The sequence below is a fragment of the Anopheles bellator genome, chromosome X, assembly GCF_943735745.2.
Source record: "Anopheles bellator chromosome X, idAnoBellAS_SP24_06.2, whole genome shotgun sequence".
Classification (NCBI taxonomy): domain Eukaryota; kingdom Metazoa; phylum Arthropoda; class Insecta; order Diptera; family Culicidae; genus Anopheles; species Anopheles bellator.
The window spans coordinates 1,134,067-1,153,503 of NC_071287.1; the positions used below are offsets into that span (position 1 = coordinate 1,134,067).

General features: G+C 48.5%; 3 protein-coding genes across 3 annotated transcripts; 1 reads left to right on the forward strand and 2 right to left on the reverse strand.

Annotated features, from left to right (window-relative positions):
- On the forward strand, nucleotides 1-1,597 carry LOC131213220 (uncharacterized). The gene is made up of 3 exons (XM_058207216.1): nucleotides 1-563; nucleotides 655-843; nucleotides 929-1,597. The coding sequence occupies exons 1-3, from the start codon at nucleotides 124-126 to the stop codon at nucleotides 1,413-1,415; spliced, it is 1,116 nt and encodes a 371-aa protein (XP_058063199.1). The 5' UTR covers nucleotides 1-123; the 3' UTR covers nucleotides 1,416-1,597.
- Nucleotides 1,598-2,033: 436 nt separating this feature from the next.
- On the reverse strand, nucleotides 2,034-7,027 carry LOC131213222 (arginine/serine-rich protein PNISR-like). The gene is made up of 7 exons (XM_058207219.1): nucleotides 5,924-7,027; nucleotides 5,722-5,862; nucleotides 5,545-5,647; nucleotides 5,082-5,141; nucleotides 4,701-4,870; nucleotides 4,303-4,612; nucleotides 2,034-3,568 (listed from the first exon to the last, which is right to left on the reverse strand). The coding sequence occupies exons 1-7, from the start codon at nucleotides 7,025-7,027 to the stop codon at nucleotides 2,607-2,609; spliced, it is 2,850 nt and encodes a 949-aa protein (XP_058063202.1). The 3' UTR covers nucleotides 2,034-2,606.
- A 1,633-nt stretch (nucleotides 7,028-8,660) lies between these two features.
- LOC131213223 (frizzled-3) lies at nucleotides 8,661-17,268 on the reverse strand. The gene is made up of 4 exons (XM_058207220.1): nucleotides 16,996-17,268; nucleotides 10,687-10,926; nucleotides 9,917-10,625; nucleotides 8,661-9,886 (listed from the first exon to the last, which is right to left on the reverse strand). The coding sequence occupies exons 1-4, from the start codon at nucleotides 17,266-17,268 to the stop codon at nucleotides 8,661-8,663; spliced, it is 2,448 nt and encodes an 815-aa protein (XP_058063203.1).
- Between the last annotated feature and the right edge of the window lie 2,169 nt (nucleotides 17,269-19,437).

Here is a 19,437-nt window from a genome sequence, read left to right on the forward strand (position 1 = left end):
GAGTGCGGCGATCGCGGCTGTATCCTTTCAGCTGAAGGTTTCTGGCAGACTAGGCATCGTGTTCAGGGTGTGGCTCTACGGTCTTGGAAAACAATCAACCGGAACTCTCAACTTCAAAACGGCATGATGCGTCAGCTGTGCAGCCTATGTCGGTTAGTGTTGCAGGCCAGTCGCAAACACGCCAAGCCTCTCATACTGATCACATCGTTCGTCGTGTTTGTCTGGCTAATCCTCGACACGGTACACCGGCCAGAGTTTGTACGTCAGAACAATCCCCCCACCGGTGACACAGATCGTTGGGATGAAACGAACGTGCACCACTTCCTGACGCTGCTCGACATCGATCCGAACGCTACGGCATCGAAGGCAGACTGCTGGCCGCCGACCAGCGGTGGTATGCTGGTGTCGGCGTTCGCCGGGAGCTCCCTGGTCGAAAACCTGTGGCACTACTTCTCGCTAATCGCTGTCATTGCGAACCTGCGAACAATGGCTCCCTCTGGCTACACCGTGCAAGGGCTGCTCACCCGATCTGCCCGCGACCAATTGCGCCAGATGTTCGTCAGGTAACGAATGTTCCAGAAAGGAGAGACAATCTGTCTACGTGGTGCTTAACCTACTTACGTTAACGTGACTACTTACTTACTACATCTCTAGCATACCGTACGTAGTGATCGATGAGCGTACGTTTGACTGCTACGATCTTAGCGCTGCGTGCGTTCTGAACGATATTAATCTTCTAGATGTGCCAGAACGCGGCAATCAACTGTACATCCTTAACAACAACGTTAAACGATTGTATGAAATCGTCAAAGTGCAGTGGAAGGAGCAATGGGTTCACTTCAAGTAAGCATCCCTTCCCCATCAACCATCGAATGTTGCCATATGTTGCTGATGCTGACCCATCCACCCATCCACTTCGTCCGCACAGCGTTGGCGCACACCCTCGACAGTGGGCGTCCCAACTACTTGCCAACATTGGTCGTCAGGCAGTACTGTCCGATCCGAGCGACCACAGCACCGGCCAGGCACCGAACACACAGTTTGTGTGCCTGAATGTCGGCGATGACGATGGGCTTCCGTTCGAGTACTACTTCCGAGCGGTTGCCTTCCAGCGCAAAATGCACGGCACCGATGGCACACTGGTGTTCGTGGCGCTTTGCGAAACGCTGACCGGAACCGTGTGCAAGCTACTGAACGCCCCGGCGGAGCACATCTACACCGTGCAGCGGCACGACGATCCGGCCACTAATTTCGTGCTGTTGCAGCTATGCAACCATACGATCGTGTCAGCTGAGTTAGATATTTTCCCAGCGCTACTACGCGACGAGGGAACGACGGTCATTTACGAGCGGTACACCGATGATCTGCTGATGGAGCTGACAAACCTCAAGGAGAACTGGTATCCAATGCTCTGACCCTAGCTATTCTACTACCAGAACGATTGACCGAACATTTATGCAAACCCCGTCATCACCATAATGGTGGGTATTTGAGAGCGTTCCATGGATAGGTATTATAGTATTTACGCATCCATCCATTTACGGATATCTTCGCCGCACCGCGGACAGATCAGCACCGTGACAATGTTTATGCTTATGAGGTAGGTTGAAGTTGTTGAAGGAAAAAACGAAGCAGTGTGACGAAGTCCTGGAGCCACTTCGTCCGGGTGGCAGGGGGACCAGGGAACAGAACTGAACTAATTGAATTTGTGTGAGTTTGAAGTTAATAAACAGTATGGCAAAAGGCCCACAGATTTCATATGTATTTTTTCCGATTCGGCCAACTGATCGCATGGCCAAGAAGTCAAGAAATCAATCAGATATCTCTTTAGATCCAGAAAGCTCCAGCAACATGGCGCGGAACAGTTGTGTGTAATTATGATGAACCATTCAAAACGGTTTTCTTGGTGCCCCAAACACATTGTCGAAACTGCTATTAAACTTAAACCGTGTTTCATTAAACACTTGATGCTCTAGCCTTTGAAACCGAACTAAATTTCAATTGAATGTTTATTTTAGCGTTATATTCAGTTGCCAAAATAGTTCTTCTTCAAGTATAATGTTTTTCGGATGACTTGCAGTTGAGCTGAGTTGAGGTTTTAATTCATAACACTCCCTTCGTATTCTCCCAATCGATCGGCTCGATTAATAAACTTCTTTTCTGTTTTACTAATGATAATACATTCATGTTCACAGGGGACCAAATTCAAACTCTTAACATTCACGCCAATATTTCATACGCGGCCTTCTTCCCGATCCCCGGAAACGTCCAAACATAAAAAACTAATAAGTATGGATTTGTGCTATGTGATTCTCATTTCAAAACTAGGCGCACTTCTAATAACTAGTGTTGCGACATTGCTTGCTTTTCTTCTGCTTTTCTAATTTTTAACGATGTTTCTCTAGCAAGCTACACCGAATCGAAACAATATTTGTTTAACGCATGTACAGCACACTGGTTCAGTGCAGTTGGTTGGAAAGGAATGGCAGGTAGACGCAATGCCAACAAATAAACACCAAAACTGATTAAATATGAATATGAAGAAAACTAGTAGTAACTCGTAGTAACCAGATTAAGATTATTCTTGTAAGAAGAAAGAAATGATTTCAATGTTTGCGGCGAGAACTGGAAGTATACTTCGATGGGGATCGGGAACGGCGCAAGTGGCGTGACCGCGAATGGCTCCGATCGCGGTTGTGCTTTTCGTCACGGTAACGCTGTGAGCCGTGAGATTGTGACGAAGAAGTTTTCTTCACCTCGGCGTCGCGATAAAGATGTGAATGGCCGTGTCGCGATGTTGCCGGATTTGCGGTGCATTTCTGTGGTGGTGGGTTCTTCGTCGATGACGACGAGGAGTGTAGGGAATGAGAGCGGGAACGACGAGACCGTTGACGTGATCTACCGGAACGGTTTGATCCAGAACAATGACCCGATCGCGAACTAGACGATCTAGACGAAACGGTCGACCGGGAACGGTGGCGGCGTGACCGCCCACGGTCACTCACCATCGATGCTGATGACAACGAGAGCACCGAACCCGAAGCTTGGGTGTTCCCAGCATGTAATTGTTCACTCTCACCAAGTACTTCCCCAGGACGATGACCACTCGTTTCCTTTCGTTCGTGACTAACAGACCGAGCTTTCGAAGAATTTTGCCCAGATCCATTGGACGGACCGCTACCATCGGAGCTCAGTTTAAGAGTAGATTCGATTGACCACAGTATCCCAGCCGTGGCAGCTGGTCGCCCAGAAGATTTGCTCGTGTTTTCCTGGCACTTTGGTAACTGTGCGGCATCATAGCATGTCGGCAGGAAGTCGATGGCATTGGACACTGGATTGCGCTGGATACCTGTGGACGATGGTAATCGTTCGGGATGGAGCAGCTGGTGATGTTGGAGTTGATGGTTCGATTCGCCAAAATTACCATCACCGTTTTCAATTTCCGTAGAGCTGATGGTCGTAGGTTTCGTCGAGGGCATAATCGAAACGTGCGTTACGTGTGTCTGCCGGACGGTATCCCGCGGATTGCTAAAACGCGATATCCGCTTATTGTGTCGCTTACGCTCTGCTGCAAAAGGATTCAAAGATACCATAAAAATAGAAAAATAAACGAAAAGAGAGAGGAAAAGAAAAGAGAAAGAAACGAGGGAGAGACAAAATGAGAGAAAAAGAGAAACAAACGAAACGGGAGCGCAGAAGCAATGGAAGCAGGTGGGACTGCATTTGATGATTATCGATGGTCAAAAATATCAGGGGGGAAACCTATGAGGATGGGATATACGGACGATATTGGCGCACGACCAACTACCCCGCCCGTAAAAACAAACCCTTACAGAAAGCATCAGAGATTAAAATTGTCTCTGGTGCAGGCTAAGACAGCGGTTGGACAATTTTTTGGCATTTTGGCAATTTTTTATATAGATGGAACGAGGAATAATTAAGTGCAAAACAAAAAGAGACTCGAAGTAAAATATACAGAAACAAAGGAGGATTCTTCACATTAACACACTTCTAGTGCAGCTCCTCGCTTCAGAACGTTCCGTAAATGTACCGGAAAAATAAAGGAGAAATGCGTCGACACCAAACACCAGGGTGGTGGAGATGCATAAGACACTATTGCCAATAAACTCATTTCACACCATCGCGAAAACAACGAAACAAGGCATTCGTACACGGATGGAAACAATTTCTAACGAACCTTGTCTCGTCCTTAAAAAGCAAGATAAACGAAGAATGGAACATAAAGAACCTTACCGTATGAGGGGATTGTATTTAGTTTATCATTAACACGCCAAGTCTCACCGTCTTTTGGTCGACCCGTAACCTTGGTGATAGCTTCGCGGTCTTTGTTGGTGCCATTCGCTAGATCGGTGGTACCGTGACGCTCCTGCACCCGATATGTATCCACCTCGGCGCTTTCGTCGCTGACGACATTCCCCACGCCATTGTCGTTCTTCGTGCACTCGATTTTATACGCCATGGGCTGGTTTGCTTCCCTCTTGCCGGCCACTTCCAACTGGCCGCGACTTTCCGCAAGATTTTCCTCTTCCAGACATTGTTCAATTTTGGAAGCAATTGGTTGAAACTCACGTTGCTTCCTGCGTATTCGTTTCTGAAATGAGAAAACATTCCAAATAAGGTAGCTCAAAAATTTTGAATCTTTCGAATTGTATGCCGATTGTTACAGATGAGGTTCGCACCTGGAGGTATTGCTCAATGGTCGCATCGGAAAAAGTATCGTCCGGCGGCTCATCGCTATCACTATTTTTATCGTCCCGCTCATTTTCAGGATTTTCATCAGTCTTTCGATCATTCACCAGCTCATTGCAGTCTTCCTCCTCCTCGTCACTATCGCCATAAACTACAAGACCTAAAGAATCAGAAACACCGGTACGGTATAAAAGAGCAGAAACAGATATTAAACTCACTCAACTAGGGCAGCGGTTTGGTGGTAAACAAAAGCCATCATTGGAGCAAACATACACAACTAGTAAATTTTTTGAAATGGCTATAGCTCCAGACTACATTAGGGATTACGTCAAATTTTCGAAATATGTGTATCTTTTGCACCGACTACTTACCAACTCCTCCGATGCATGTGACTCGACCGGTTTCGGTACGTCGCGTTTGCGCTGGTATAACTGTTCAATTGACACGGCAAAGGGCAATCAAAGTAATCCGAAGTTATAGATCAAAAATAGATGCACATAGTTTGTGAATGAAGATTGCGATTATGGGCCCAGCGTAACGGTTGGAAAGAAAATACATCAAAAACAACGAGAGACAGGACGTCCTTCGGGAATAATGTAGCGAAATTAAAGAGTGTGCGAATTTAAATGCTGCTGGAAAAATCTAACCAACGCGTACTACTTCTATTGGTTTCCTCTGGCCCCATATAGAGGACGCTTTACAAGGAAGTCGATCAAAGAAAAACATCGTTAGAAAACTAGTTACATTTCTACCCCTACTTTGAGCATTTAAGCCACATTAAGGACCAAGGAACCAATTATACCCGAAAGAAAAAAAAACAGACGATGATACTACCTTTACGCTGCAACTTGACGTGAGTTTCTTTGGCTATGCGTACAATTTCTTCGTTTGTCACCTCGAGTAAAATATTTGTCAGTATAGTACGCATCGATTCCTTCTGGAAACGAAACCCAAGATGAAAAAGGTAAATGAAGAAATCAAGGTTTACAGTAAAAACAGCAAGCTACGTACCAGCTGTTGGGCACGCGTGGTACGAACATCCGACTCGACACATTTCTTCGATTCACCAGCTTCGGTTAACTTTGGTTGCTTCTGTACGGCAGCAGAAGAAACGCACGCAGGTGATTTTTCTGACGGCTGAATGATGTCCGGCTACAATGAGATGTCAAGGAATAAAGATAATACAGGAAAAGAAAAGTGTCACACTACGTACTTCAGGGTAACATGGAAATTCTGCTTCCGGACTTTCGGTATCCGTAAGGCATCGTTGTTCGCTGAGCGCGTCGTTTTCGTCGGTTCGCCTAAGCAGCTGTGTTCGCTCCATTTTGCGTTGCTTGTCCTTCTCCATCTTTTCAAGGCCCTCGCGAATCCACGCTGGTAGTAATTTGCGCTTGGCATCATTGAGCGTCCCTGCCGATTCGATCACAGAACCCTTTTTCACAGCCAATGTGTCACTTCGGGTCGTTTCGCTGAATTTGATTGCGTGATCCATCAGCCCGGGCAGCCTGGGTTTAGGTTCCACGCCCATTTTCGTTCCTGGACCTCGTTCAGTGGACGCATCCATGAGAAACCGGCTTCTCACACGTTTACCCTGATGTTCGGATGGATAGCTGTGACCGGACTTGGTCTGCCAGCGCTCCTTCATCCCCGCTGATTGCCTAACGGATGACGCACTCGACGATGATGCAGTGGTGGAGCTGGGGAATGTTTTTTTCTTGCTAACCACGCGGTCAGGCGATGCGTGGTTCGAAGTTGCGTTTGATGCGACATCCGATGCGATGGACGCACCTTCCCAGGCAACAGTGCCTCCTTCCGGGGACCATCCTTTTGGGCTGGTGCTAGATTGCTGCGTGATCGACTCGGTCTGCCATTTACCATCCCAATCGTGACCACAAATGATAGGCGGTGGAGGCATTGGAGGCAGCGGCAGATTGGCGGACTGGTCGTCATCTTTTTCCACTTCCATTGGCGCCTCGCCTTGCTCTTCGTACGCGATTATACGAGGCGGCGGTGGATAGCTACAACCATCATTGAGAATACTGCCGGGTGGCAACATTCCCGGGACAGATGTGACGATTGGCATCGCTTCCCGCATTTGTATCCATTGTTGGGCCAGAGCACCCCAGTCCACTTGGTCATTGTCCATGTTTTGATAGAGCGATGGGTTGAAAGTTGCCCACTTGGTGTCCGCCAGTGGGAAACCACTCTCAACGTCGCACTCACCGAACAGGAGACCGGGCAAGGTTGGTACTGCAACATTGTATATTGACGCCACCGGCGGTACCCGCCCGGGGCGCGAACCAGTGTGCGAATTCATCTTTCAGCAGGAAAACCTCTAAATTGCTGACCGATCGTTGGATTGATCACACGGAGCAGACCACACCAACACGTAAATTTCCATTTGTCACACGATTCAAGCCAACAAACTATGTTTGAATCAAAACAATCGTAAGATTTCTATTTGTTTTTTCATGGCCAACAATCTAAAACAGTACGACGGAAACGATGCACCGCTCTAGCGCTACCGAGCATAAAACTGTGTGGCAACTCCAGAGCACAAACGGCAGTGTAAAACGACGAGTGAGTAGAATGTGACGTTAGGTAGGGTTCATTAAGAAGAAATTGAGAACAAAAATGCATTCGCCACCACGAAAACAACTACGGTGTGATAAGTGTCGGTATCAAACTATATAACAAATGACAGCGCGTGTATAAAACACCGAATGAAACTATCATTTTGTTGACCTATAGTCACTATATTTGTTTTCTATCAAGCCTGACCTAAGCGATGTCATTTCATGTCATTTCCTGTCATTTCCTGTCGTTTGGCGATGCTTCATTCTATTATATAGAGTGTCAGTATTATATAGAGTTACATCGCCCTGTAGTTATATAATTAGCTTAATAAGTATACACCCAGAAAAACCGATAAATGACTAAAAGCGATCGTTATTGATAAAAGGAAATGCGAAACTAACGATTGGTAAAAAATAAAATCGCATTGCAGATGAGCGTCAAAACGAACTGTCAAAAGTCAAGCGCAGAGCGAATTTTTGCTGTGTCATAAAACAGTTTGTTTCGGTGTGAAACAAATGTAAACAATATAACATTAACTACAATTACAATTTTATTACCGTACGTTTCTGTAAACGTGCATCATACTTTCGCAATTATATGTTTAAAGTTTAACCCATCCATTGCAGCAGTTGAAGCAGTGGCCGGAGAAACTGCGACCGAACAGCGAATGCACTATGGGAAATGTGTATGCAGTGGATAGACATAAATGGTTTTAAGCCCGGTTCCAACTTTACGATAATCGTAGCGACACATCGTAGCGATGCATCGTAACGTGTGGACCGGCGTTTAGGAAGAATCAACGGACTTTTCGAAACGTTTTTGTTTTCTTTTCAGGTGTTTTGATTACATTCAACATCTTATAACCGTTCAAGTATAATAAATAATCTTTTTTCGATCTTTTAATCTTTCAATTTTAACGCCTGAGCTATGCAATCTGCATGACACTAACATGTTTTAATGTTTAATCGCCTACAAATAATGAATTTCTGATTTTTAAAAATCTAACGCCTTACGCAGAGAAGAGTGTAAAAAAGAATATAAAATGATCGAGGATCCTTACCCATTGCGTTTCCTACAAAGTTCCACATAGAGTAGAAAACTGTACCCATTAGCTGTGAATTGGCAAACACCAATGTAAAACACCAAACCAAACAATCGAGAAGCTCCAAGACCAAGAAAAAACACAGAACACGAAGAAATAAATTCGATCAAAGCGCTTCTTCCTAATTTATTCACTTAACGTATATCACTATCGAACATGCATACAATGTGTAACTGGTTGGTTTTTACTGATACGTTAAAATTAATTAAAGCTTGCCTCTACCGCTCCCTCGTCTCCTGATTTTATCCGTTTTCTTTTGTTTCCACGCGCCTCAAATTCTCGTGATCATGGAAAGTGGTCCCACGGGCCGAATGCTGCGACGACTGCTGGTACGCCCTACGTAGCCTGAGGATAACGTCGAGCGTGTCGGTATGGTTCGGTACAAAGTAGCACCCGGTGTACCGCTGCCGTCGGTGGCTGAACTGTGGTAAACGGAACCCTGCAGCATGTCCATCGCAATGGCCCCAGTCATGGTGGGCTGGTACACGAAGCAGTACTTGTGCGCCTTGGCAGCACTACCCGAGATACGCCCGCTACGATGGTTGCCCGTCGATGATGTGATGCTCCGCAAACCACAGCCGACACCACCACGCGCCGAATGTAATGTGTGGGCGGGTGGCGCTGAAAGTGAGTTGCTTAGCGACGGCCTATCATTGGTGTCAGTCAGCGCGTCCTTCAACCGTCCGACTCCTGCTGATGGTGCCACGGAAGCACACTTCAGCAATGCCCCATCCTGGAAACCGTAGCCGTACGAGGCGACCTCCTTCGGTCCCGTGGCCAGCTCAGTTGAGTGGCGCAGCCAAAGCCAAATGCAGACACAGGCACCTCCGAGCAGAGTGAAGGTCAGCCGCAGGAATGTCGGCAACGAGGAGAAGTGTGCCACTGTCTGGGGGCACGGTAACGGCGCAGCAGCCCCGGAATCGGCGGGCTGGCACGGTTCCAGTACGTTATCGATGCGCTCGAGCATCCTACATACGGTGGCGGCGGTGGCCGGCGCCATGTAGCACACGCCGAACGTGAGCACGTGAGCGAAGACACGCGACAAGTGTGCCCTCTGATTCCAGCCGGCCCGTAACCGGGCAAGGGCAAACAGGGCGAGAACTAGTAGCAGCGCACCGATCAGCAGCAGCAGCAGCGTGGCTAGCTCTTCGACGAACCCGTTCGCCCCGGTACAGAAGCCGGTTAGTTCGAACCGCTGGATGTTGCCGCGTAGCAGTGCTACGATGGGGAACGCGAAAGGGACGACCCATGCTAGCACGTGGAACAGGCCCGAGCGACGTTCCAGCGCTTCGCACGACCACTGTTTAGCCGTGCTGAGATACCAGCAAAGCGCGAAGATCAGCCACCAGGTGGTGGCGCTCAATACCAGGTAGTGCTTGATAATGTAGTAAGCCAGACATTGCGAGGTAGTGATAGTACAGTCCGAACGGCTAGCATCCACTGCGCCGACGCTACTGCTACCCTCGAACGCATTGCCCGGCACCGTTAGCATCAGGGCTAGGTCGACGTTGGACTGCGGCACGTCACGCTGCTCTGCCCCCCGGTCTCCACCACCACCATGTAGAATGGTGCGCTCGAGATGGCACAGCCCCAACAGGTTGTAGCAAAGCGTCATGAAGAGGATCGGCCGGTCGGGGTAGTCAAGCCGGCCGTTGGCCCGCGCCCAGAACGTAACCAGTGACATCAGCGTGAAAACGAAGCAGATCGCCGATAACACGAGGGTCCACCACTCGATCAGGTCCTTCTGCTGTTGGCTGTACAGTGCATCGATCGAGGGACCGCAACGCGGTACGCACCGGTCATACTCTAGGCTGTAGTTGGCCGGGCACGGTGCTCGTGGCTCGTGGCCGCTGGCTCGTGCGCCACTGCTATCAACGGAAGTTCCACCACGTTCGTCCATCCACGGTATGACAAGCGAACCGTCGCCGGGCCACAGTTGGTGGGGCATACCACTCACCCCATTAACGCCTTTGCTGGACACCGCATCGACTGCACCTAGTGCACCGCCGCTCGTTAACGAAGCGTCACCGTCGGGATGATAAAGGGGTTGGGGCTGGCGCAGGAGTGATGTTAGGTTCTCGATGGACCAACTTTTCATGGGGCCGACTTCCAGCACTTGTTGGGTTGGCGGCGGTGCCGCTGATAATGGTAGCGGTGCCGATGTGGACACCGCCGTTGTGACCAACGTGCCGTGGAATGCTCCATGCTCCACACTCCCCGTTGCATCAGGAGGCACCTGTAGGTGAAACGAATTATAATCCTTGCACCAAACGGTGGTTGGGCCCAGTAACGCTCACCTGCATGCACAGTTCCTGCTTCTCCGGCTGTGGCAGGGTCCGGCAGTCGAGATACGTCGGCCACAACTTCCCGTTGGCTGGATCACTGAAGCACTCGCGGCGTACCTGCTCGCAGAGCGATCGACACGGGTGCACTGGACGTGGTGCGTTCGGCGAGCAGAGCGGAAACAATGATGAGCAGAAGAGGAATAGTGCTTGCTTCGAACATCCAGTATCGATCACCGGACGCAGCGAGTTTATCTGAGGAACGATTACAATGTAAAACAATCAATTGATACCTTTTCGCCCATTGTTAATACAGACGTCCCATGCATCGATAAAGTCCTATAACACAACTTTTCAACAAGAGAATATAAATACGTTTAAGAACGGGAAAAAGAAAGAACCTGCACTTCGAGCGCATCGATTTTTGTGTTCCATCGCTTCTTCTTCGACTTCCTATACCCTTTTTTAAAACGATAGTGTTAAAACGGCAGTAAAGTAAACAAAACCCGAAGCGATCCGGGAGTTCGCCACAGAGCGGCAGACACAGAGCGCGGCAGACAGAGAGAGAGAGATAAGTTCGGAATTTCTCTTTGATCTTCCGGCTGTCATTAAAATACGAGAAATACGGATTCTGTGCTGCGTCCGAGTGTGGAGCCCACCAATTAGCAGTTTATTGCCAGATTGCCGGCGATCTTCCGCCGTGCCCGACGTAGACATTACACGACACGCTTTTGAACGCCGAAGCGGAACCTGTTTGAAAAATATCTATTATTTTCGGGCGTTGGGTCGGTACGTCGAAAGTAAGTGGCCGAGTTCTGTTGGATTTTGTCAAGGTTCCGCTGCGAGATTTGGAGCCGAACACTTGCGCGCATCCCTTCGCAGATATACTTCGCAACTCCCGAGTGTCTGGAAAGCATTCGATGGCATGAGGAGGAGTCGATTCTCTGTGTGGATGCTCCCTATCTACCCGTGTGGTTAAAAACAGTGCCAGAATGGAAGCCAATGTGATGAGCGATAATAGCGGACGGTGTGTAGCAAAACGACAAACGATACCGAAAGGCATCGACCGGGGTCGGAGTCATGATGAAAGGTTGAAAATGGAGAGTTTGAGTGGTAAATTAGTGGATTCCACCAGCAGCTCCACATGCACACAGTCATTATCTTGCGAGCCGTTTGATCTAAGCCGCAACGTTCTCTGGGATTTTCTTTTCCGTTTTCGCCTTTCGCACGATCACTCGATCGCCACGAGCACAGTGGAAAAAGAATAATCGAAGCATTTTACACCAAAAACGCCGGCTTTAATCAGCCAACATAGGACAACCGTACGACAGGAAGAGGGAAAAAGAAAATGTAAAAAGAAGAGAATACATATATATATATATATAGACCCGAGTACGAAATACGTAAAAGTAAGCTATGCGTTGTAACATCGAAAACCTGCCAGTCCACAATGGCGTGAATTGGTAATATCTTGGAGATTTTTGGCCCATATTTTCTCGAATATAGAAGGTTTACCAAGAGGGACGCCTCCTAGGAAAAGAACCTACTCCTACAGCTAAACCGTTAGATCCCCAGCAAGACACATCGGCCAAATGCGATGGGGCACCAGCACCAGCGTACACCAGGAGAAAACAGAACGCTGGCAAACAGGTGGGGAAGGGGAGCGGAGTTTAGTGCTGAACGCTAATGGAAAAGCTCGCCCAGACACACGCTGATAAGATTGTTGTACGCTTCGCAGCGGCGGCGGCATCTGCAAGAAGGTCCATCGCGAGAAGGAACCGTAAGGAAAAAAAAAAGCACTTTGCGGAGTAACCACTACCTTTCCCCATTCGGCGGTGCGCGTGAGATTTTCAGATCGCACTCGGGCGCTCGCGCCTTTGAAGCATATTCGAGTTGAGGCCCGGCGAGGCCCGGAGGACTAGATATCGTCCGGACATTATTAAAGAGAAGATCATTAGCGAGTATTAGCAAGCGAATAACTTTAATTTCATCGGAAAGATCAGCATTTTCCCGGTGCAATCAATTTCAAAGAAGCCTACAGCTACAGTGAACACTTGATATATGGTGCCCTACATCCTCGCTGTAGTATTTTAACTGAAATTTAAAATTTAGGGCTAGATAGGGATGGTTTACATTAAAGCAAACAAAGACCTCCAACTTGGGCAAACGATTTACGATAAATGTGAAATGAGAGTGCATTGAGTGAGGTGCACCGGTAGGCCTGCTTCCCTTATCAACCACAGGACCGAGGACGACGCCGAAAAGCACTCTCCTAGTCTACGCGTACTACGAAACCGAACTTGTCGCGGAACCGCTTCGTTAAATCCCCAAAACACTGCCCGGAGTTGATGAACGGGAGCAACGGGGGTCCATTTTCTTGAAAGAATCATCGGGACATTCGGCGCCTGGAGTTCTCGAGACTGTGGAGGACCAGATCCAAAAAGTTGTTCCCGAAGGTAGTATTACGGACACAGACACGTGTCCGGAGCAATACCAAAAAAAAGTCAGTGCCTTCAAAGCATCCGATTGCGGGCGGGTGGGCGCTCGGTTTGCTTTGAATCTGATCGAACTGATCTGGCGTCCGGGGCGAGGACTTCCTTAGCCGTGACGGGAACGTCGCCGCCGAAGATGACGCCGAGGACAGGTGGAGACGCGTCCCGCCTTCGGAATGTCGAAAGACGATGGAACAAAGCTAAATTGCTTCGTTTGAATTCTTCCACGCCGCAATATTTCGGCAAAGAAGACCGACCGGGAAAATGAACCGTCCAGATGACGGCGGGGCCCGCTCTGAACAAAAACAGAGAGCCGCCTGAAACCTGCTGTGTGGGGAAGCGCCTTGCAAGAATGCTACGAGCGCTTCCCCCCCCCCCCCCCCCCCACGCAGTGGAAAGTTCGCCAAACGGATTGCCCTTCTAAGACGCGACGGGGGGGCTGTGCGCTGAAGGGTCGGGGTGGGTATTGGGGTGCGTTGAGTGCAAATTACTGAACGGTTGAAGCTGACAGAGAGGGTACTGCGAAGATGGGGGCGCGGTGGTGAAGGCATCGGAAGATCAAAACGAAAATACCGGTCCCTGCTCTTTCGCTTTCTCTCATTCTCTCTCTCTCACTCTTTTACTCTAGTTATCTGTCTCTCGGCCTGTCTCTATTTCTTCTGCACCGTCCTGACCTCCTGCGCTCCCCTAGCTCGGAGACTTCAGACTTGGACCCGGGCAGAAGCGGCTCACAAGAACTGGAGGAGCTTTGTGTGAGGTGCGCCCCCCTCCCCGTAGGCCCCGCTAGTCGCTTCTTGCGCCGTTTATGCCCTGCTTCCTTCGTTTTTTTTTTCTACGTGTGCAGTCGCGCTTTTATTGTATGCGTTGCCTTTGGATCTTTCGTTCGCCCGGCAAGTATCGCTGGCTCGCAGACCGCTCGCCTGAGACGGCCGGGTTATGTGTGGCGGCCCCCTTTTTCTGCTTTGCCGAAAAAGGCTTTTATCTCGCTTCAGTTTCTCCCGAACTGGCACAACGCCGCCACGGCCACACAGCCTTACTTATTATCCTTCTCTTCTTTGTGCATTCGTGTTCGCGGAGCGCTCTATTGTACACTCTTCTCCATATTCTTCTTTCTTCTTGTTTTGTGATTGAGTTTTTTTTTTGACAGACTTACGCCAGGTTTTCCGCGCTTCGCCTAGGGTGATCAGGAAGAGCCGGAAGAGCCCCCGTGCCCTGGAGACTCTCCGAGCCCGGTCTCTGCCCGCGCAGGCATCAGCGAGAAAATTGTTCGCCCCCAACGGACAGATGAAAAGCCCTGGTCGAATCCCGGTTCCGTCCGGGTTCCGGCAATGGATCAGTTGTGTCGTTCTCGTGCCACAGCGATGATTCGATCGTTCGAATGGCCAGGCGTCGGCATCCTCGAATTAGCAGTTCGGAGTTCTCTCTCTCTCTCTCTCTCTCTCTCTCTCTCTCTCTCTCTCTCTCTCTCTACCTCCCTCTCTCTCTCTTTCTCTCTCTCTCAGCAGGGTTAATAGACGAAAAATAGACGCTTGCCGCCGGTCGACAAGCGACTTTTTAGATCAACGTATAAACAACGCTTTTGACCGCGCGAAACCGAACAATGGCATGTGGCTATGTGGTGGTGTCTGAACCAACTGCCGGTGTCCCGGTGGCCCAACAGTAGTGCCGCCGTTGGCCCGTGGCGCTGTTTTTACGCTGCACGATGTCATTTATTACCAGTTCTGCAATTTTATGGCTGCCGCTCCATTAGCATTAGCGTACCGCTGCTGCTGCTGCTGCTGGTCAATTCGCCTGCTGGCTGAAATGGTCATCTTATCCCCCTACCCTACCGACAGGCCGCTGATTTCAAGAAGGACAGGACAGCGGATGGGTACGTGTGAAATAAAACACCCAGCAGGAACAACATGAATAACGTCCGTTCGATCGTTCGCTCCTGCTAGAAGGGTTAGTGTGAAAATGCCGCATCCCGCGGCCGTACGGTTTTTTTCTGTTTGTTGCCATATTTTGTTTAGTTTTGGAACTTAATTTTATGATTTCACAGGCCAATAAAATCGTGGAAGTGCGGCCAGAACCGATGATCATTAAACATCCTCACCATCCGACATCAAAAGCCAGCGGAGCAAGAAAAGGGAGCAGAAAATGAGAGAGAGAGAGAAAGAGAGAGAGATGAAAAAATACAAACGCCTGGGCCGCTGGCGGGCGATCGGCTAGTAGCCTGCCTGCCCAACGTTAATAATTTTATTCGATCGTCACCGCCCCCGGGCAGATTCAGGTATGCCCCCACCCCTCCCCCCCTGGAGACCGTGGTGAGGTTTAAGGGGAAGGATCAAAGAGACCGTGCCGCCGCCGTCGCCGCCGCCGCCGTCGCCGCCGTCGCCGCTACCACAATCACCGCCGTCATCATCGTTCAACTCGTTGATTGCGCATTTCGATCAGACGAAAATCAAAAACTAGAAATCGGAGAGCAGGATGGAACGAAACTGATAGAAGGAAAAAGCATATCTTAATCCATTCTGAGCATGTTCTTTTTCCTTTCCTTCTCAGGGCTACCTCTCTTTCTGTTTCGCTATTTGGTATTGTCGCTCGGTTAACTACTGATCGGCAGCTTAATATGTTCAATCACTAACAGCTTTTTCAGAGGACCGCGAGCACGGGGGCATCTTTCGTTCGGGGGAAAAAAACGAACATAATTCATCGAGGGTTTTACGTGCGGGTTCCAATGAAACCACCCAAGGAGCTCTTTCAGCCCGATGCGAAATCTTGATGGGTATGGTTTAAATATTTTAAGATAATATAAGGGAAAGTGCGTCTGTATTCAAATAGGGCCATGATATATAAAATATTTCAAGAAGTATACTCTGGTGATATCGAAACGCACCATGAGCGATTCGTCACAATCAGACAATTTGCTCAGGTTCGGAAAAACTAAACTATGTTAAAAAGTGTAGCAAATCGTAATCGATTAATCTGCGAAGTCGATTTTCCACAGAAACATAAATAACTGAGTACAATTGCTTCATTCATAATCGATTAGTGACACTGATAACGGCTTCGATAGGGCCGAGCCGACCTATACGGAGCAGAGTAGGCTACCGAAACCCAACCACTAGCTAGCCGGAGTGTCCTCGTCTTTTCGCAAATCTTTCAGAACCACCCGTCCCGGGTACGCTAAGACGGGAAATAATCCAGCCTCTCGTTGGTTGGTTGACTACTGTTATCGTGTGGTGCATAATTAACTCTGGTGATATCGAAACGCACCATTAGCGATTCGTCATAATCAGGCAATTTGCTCGGGTTCGGAAAAATTAAACTACGTCGAAAAAGCGTACCAAATCGTAATCTGCGAAGTCGATTTTCCACAGAAACATAATTAACTGAGTAAAATTGCTTCATTCATATTCGATTAGTGACATTGATAACGGCTTCGATAGGGCCAAGCTGACATATACGGAGTAGACTAGGCTACCGAAACTCAACCGCTAGCTAGCCGGAGTGTCCTGGGCTTTTCGCAAATCTTTCAGAACCACCCGGCACGGGTACACTTCGTCTGGTTCTGGTTATGGTCTGGCTGGTTATGGTTCAAGAATGGTCGGTTTGCCTGCTGGCCTATGCAGAGATTGAGGGCCGCTCAGAGTCCAATCAGAGTGGAGATTATGATCCAAGTCTTAATAAATAGGGACACAACGATCCAAACACTGTGATTAAATTTTTAAGCGATACGCCTATTCATAGCGACAACATGCTGGAGCCAGGTGTCAGGTTGATTGGTGAAGGCTAACGTTCCGCAGTTTGATCGAAGAAGTTGAGTACATATTAGTGTGGGTCGACTTACCAGCAACTCGGCGTCCAGTGCTGTAAGGATGCTGCTACCACCGACCGAGGAACCGTTCTCGTGGACGGATGCCCCGAATGTTTTGTAAAGCGGAGCCGAAGCAACCGTCATATCGTACACCAGGTTTTGGCAGGCACCGACCACGATCCGCTCGCAACGCAGCTCTTCCGCGTCCGCCGCTGCCACGCAGAACCCAATGGTTACCACCATCACGATCACGGATACGCTGCTGGCCGCCGCCTCCTGCCGTTCCTGCTGTCGTCTGGCCAGCATGGCCCGGCCGCAGCAAAACTCAATATCGCGTCCAAAACAAAGTGGATTCAGTGTTCCGAGAGCCCTCACCTATTGCTTCCACTCGACCCGGCACACTCAATGTGGGATCAGCCTGTGGCTTTCCATTCTAACGGCTTACTGTCTAGCGACATTCGATTCCAGTCGGCCGGAATGCACCGGTTGCAGTTACAGGGTGGTTACCAAGTGCTAAGCCCAATAACGAAAACAATACCGGCCAGTCAAACGCTGGACACAGAAACTAAGGGATAACCAAAGGCACTGCACGTTCACAAACTACGACCAAAAGGGATACCTTCCGCCGAAACGCGCTAGGTACGACTGACGACTTGAACGGGTGCGCACCGTCGTACTTCGGCTATATCTTGCGCGGAGCTCGCGCTTCGGAACAATAATATCGCGTCCCCCACTCTCCACTTCTTTCGCTCTCTCGCACGCTCTCTCTTGCTTGCTCTATTCCTCTCTTTTATCTTGCTTTCTCTTCCCCAAACCCGTCACCCCTTCACCGTACATTAAAAATATGCCGTTCTTACTCTTTTCAGCTTGCGTTGCGCTCCCACTGCACTGCTCCATTAAGAAGGTAAGCTGGAAGCATCGCCACCCCGTCTTGCCCGAGTAATGCCTGAGCAATAGATGTTCGGCCAACTAAAACAATCATAAAGCTTTTAACGATGCAAACAACTGCCTTCGCCATCCCCGTCACACAACGGCCGTCAGCGTCGATATTAAAAAATGAAGCCTCGCCAAATGACAAATAAGTCAGTTATGCTGGTCAGATACCGAAGGCAATTGCTTACATCCTTAATTACTAATTAGTTGTTTTAGTTGGTGCCTCGAACATCTTACTCGCTGTGGTGATAAGTGATTCTTCTGCCTGACCATGCTGATCTCTGTTGCTCACTGGAACGTTGTGTTTCTGTGGGCAAGGTAATTGACCTGTCCAAACTTCCCCCCTCCCCACTCCCCCCATTGACTGAACATTATCTAACAATCAACCGACTTTGAGGTAGGGGCTCAATAAAGAAAAGTTGAGCGGTTCGATAGATCTTTATCACCGTCGTGAGTTTTCAAACGGTTTCGATCGCTTTGCGATAAAAAATGAAGAAACAAAGCAAATGAAAATGAAATGTTCGTGGAACTTGAAGGGATGGAACGTGGAAAGGATAATCGGTTAGCGTTAGCGTTAGTAAGCGCCTAACAGTAGGCAATGTGCTGGCACCTCCAAAACGGCGTATCGAAAGTTTCGACCAATGTTTTTAAACTTGGTAAACGGACGCAACAGCTACAGGCAGTAACTGAGCTTTGGCGTAGAGCAGTACTCGTAGACGTTTTCCTGCAATGTAATAATCAATGTACTTTTGTTAGCAGCAGCTTGAAGTACCGTTCCATATCGCACTGGAACTATTCATCTATCCATTGTTAACCGTTTGAAATTTTTACAAACCAATCGAAACAATACTGAAAAACATCAGATATTGCACATGCAACACAAAATCAGTTAGTAACGAAACAGCTGCAAAAGAGGACCTTTCGTATGTGGATCGCTTTCTGGATTATATTACGCTTTCGATTATAAAAAAACAGACGATCCGCTTCTTCATTCATTTTTTTTATTCCCTAATAAAGCAAACATACAAACAATCAAACGAACAAAAAATCATCTCCATCGATTGCGCTTTCGAATTCTCGAAATGGAGCGGTCCGCCGCTATTAGCCACCGTTCCCCGGTTTCCGGCCATCCAGCAATGTACAAAGTGCGAAAGTGGCGTGATCCGCGAGTAAGGTGTGCCTGCACCAAGACTCTCACTACCGCATGACGCACACATCGGAAAAGCGCTCTGTAAACGACGACGATAACGACGGAGAGACACGGACGATGCTTTTATTTCTTCATATTATTTTATAATTTTTTGTGCTGTTATTTTCGTCGTTCATTTATCATCTTATAAGAAGTACAGCCTCTTGATGTTGTTTGCATGGTTGGGAATCCTTTAACCACTCGACTATTGACCAACAGAGCTTAAGCATTCATTGCAATCATCGAAAGTCTCTAGTCTCTCTAGATCTCAGCTAAAATTGTGGGATTTGTTGTATTAAGAGAAAATACCCATTTGCCCAGTTGTGTAGAAAAAAAAACTGTACGCATTTACG

Bases quoted from the DNA above. Each gene is read 5' to 3' on its own strand.
- LOC131213220 (XM_058207216.1), top strand. From the start codon at position 124: ATGATGCGTCAGCTGTGCAGCCTATGTCGGTTAGTGTTGCAGGCCAGT. The intron at 564-654 runs GTAACGAATGTT...CTACATCTCTAG, and splicing joins TTGCGCCAGATGTTCGTCAG to CATACCGTACGTAGTGATCG. The intron at 844-928 runs GTAAGCATCCCT...TCGTCCGCACAG, and splicing joins GAGCAATGGGTTCACTTCAA to CGTTGGCGCACACCCTCGAC.
- LOC131213222 (XM_058207219.1), bottom strand. From the start codon at position 7,027: ATGAATTCGCACACTGGTTCGCGCCCCGGGCGGGTACCGCCGGTGGCG. The intron at 4,871-5,081 runs GTAAGTAGTCGG...CTGATTCTTTAG, and splicing joins CACATGCATCGGAGGAGTTG to GTCTTGTAGTTTATGGCGAT. The intron at 3,569-4,302 runs GTGAGACTTGGC...ATCCTTTTGCAG, and splicing joins TACGGGTCGACCAAAAGACG to CAGAGCGTAAGCGACACAAT.
- LOC131213223 (XM_058207220.1), bottom strand. From the start codon at position 17,268: ATGCTGGCCAGACGACAGCAGGAACGGCAGGAGGCGGCGGCCAGCAGC. The intron at 10,927-16,995 runs GTAAGTCGACCC...ATCGTTCCTCAG, and splicing joins CACTGGACGCCGAGTTGCTG to ATAAACTCGCTGCGTCCGGT. The intron at 10,626-10,686 runs GTGAGCGTTACT...TTTCACCTACAG, and splicing joins AGCAGGAACTGTGCATGCAG to GTGCCTCCTGATGCAACGGG.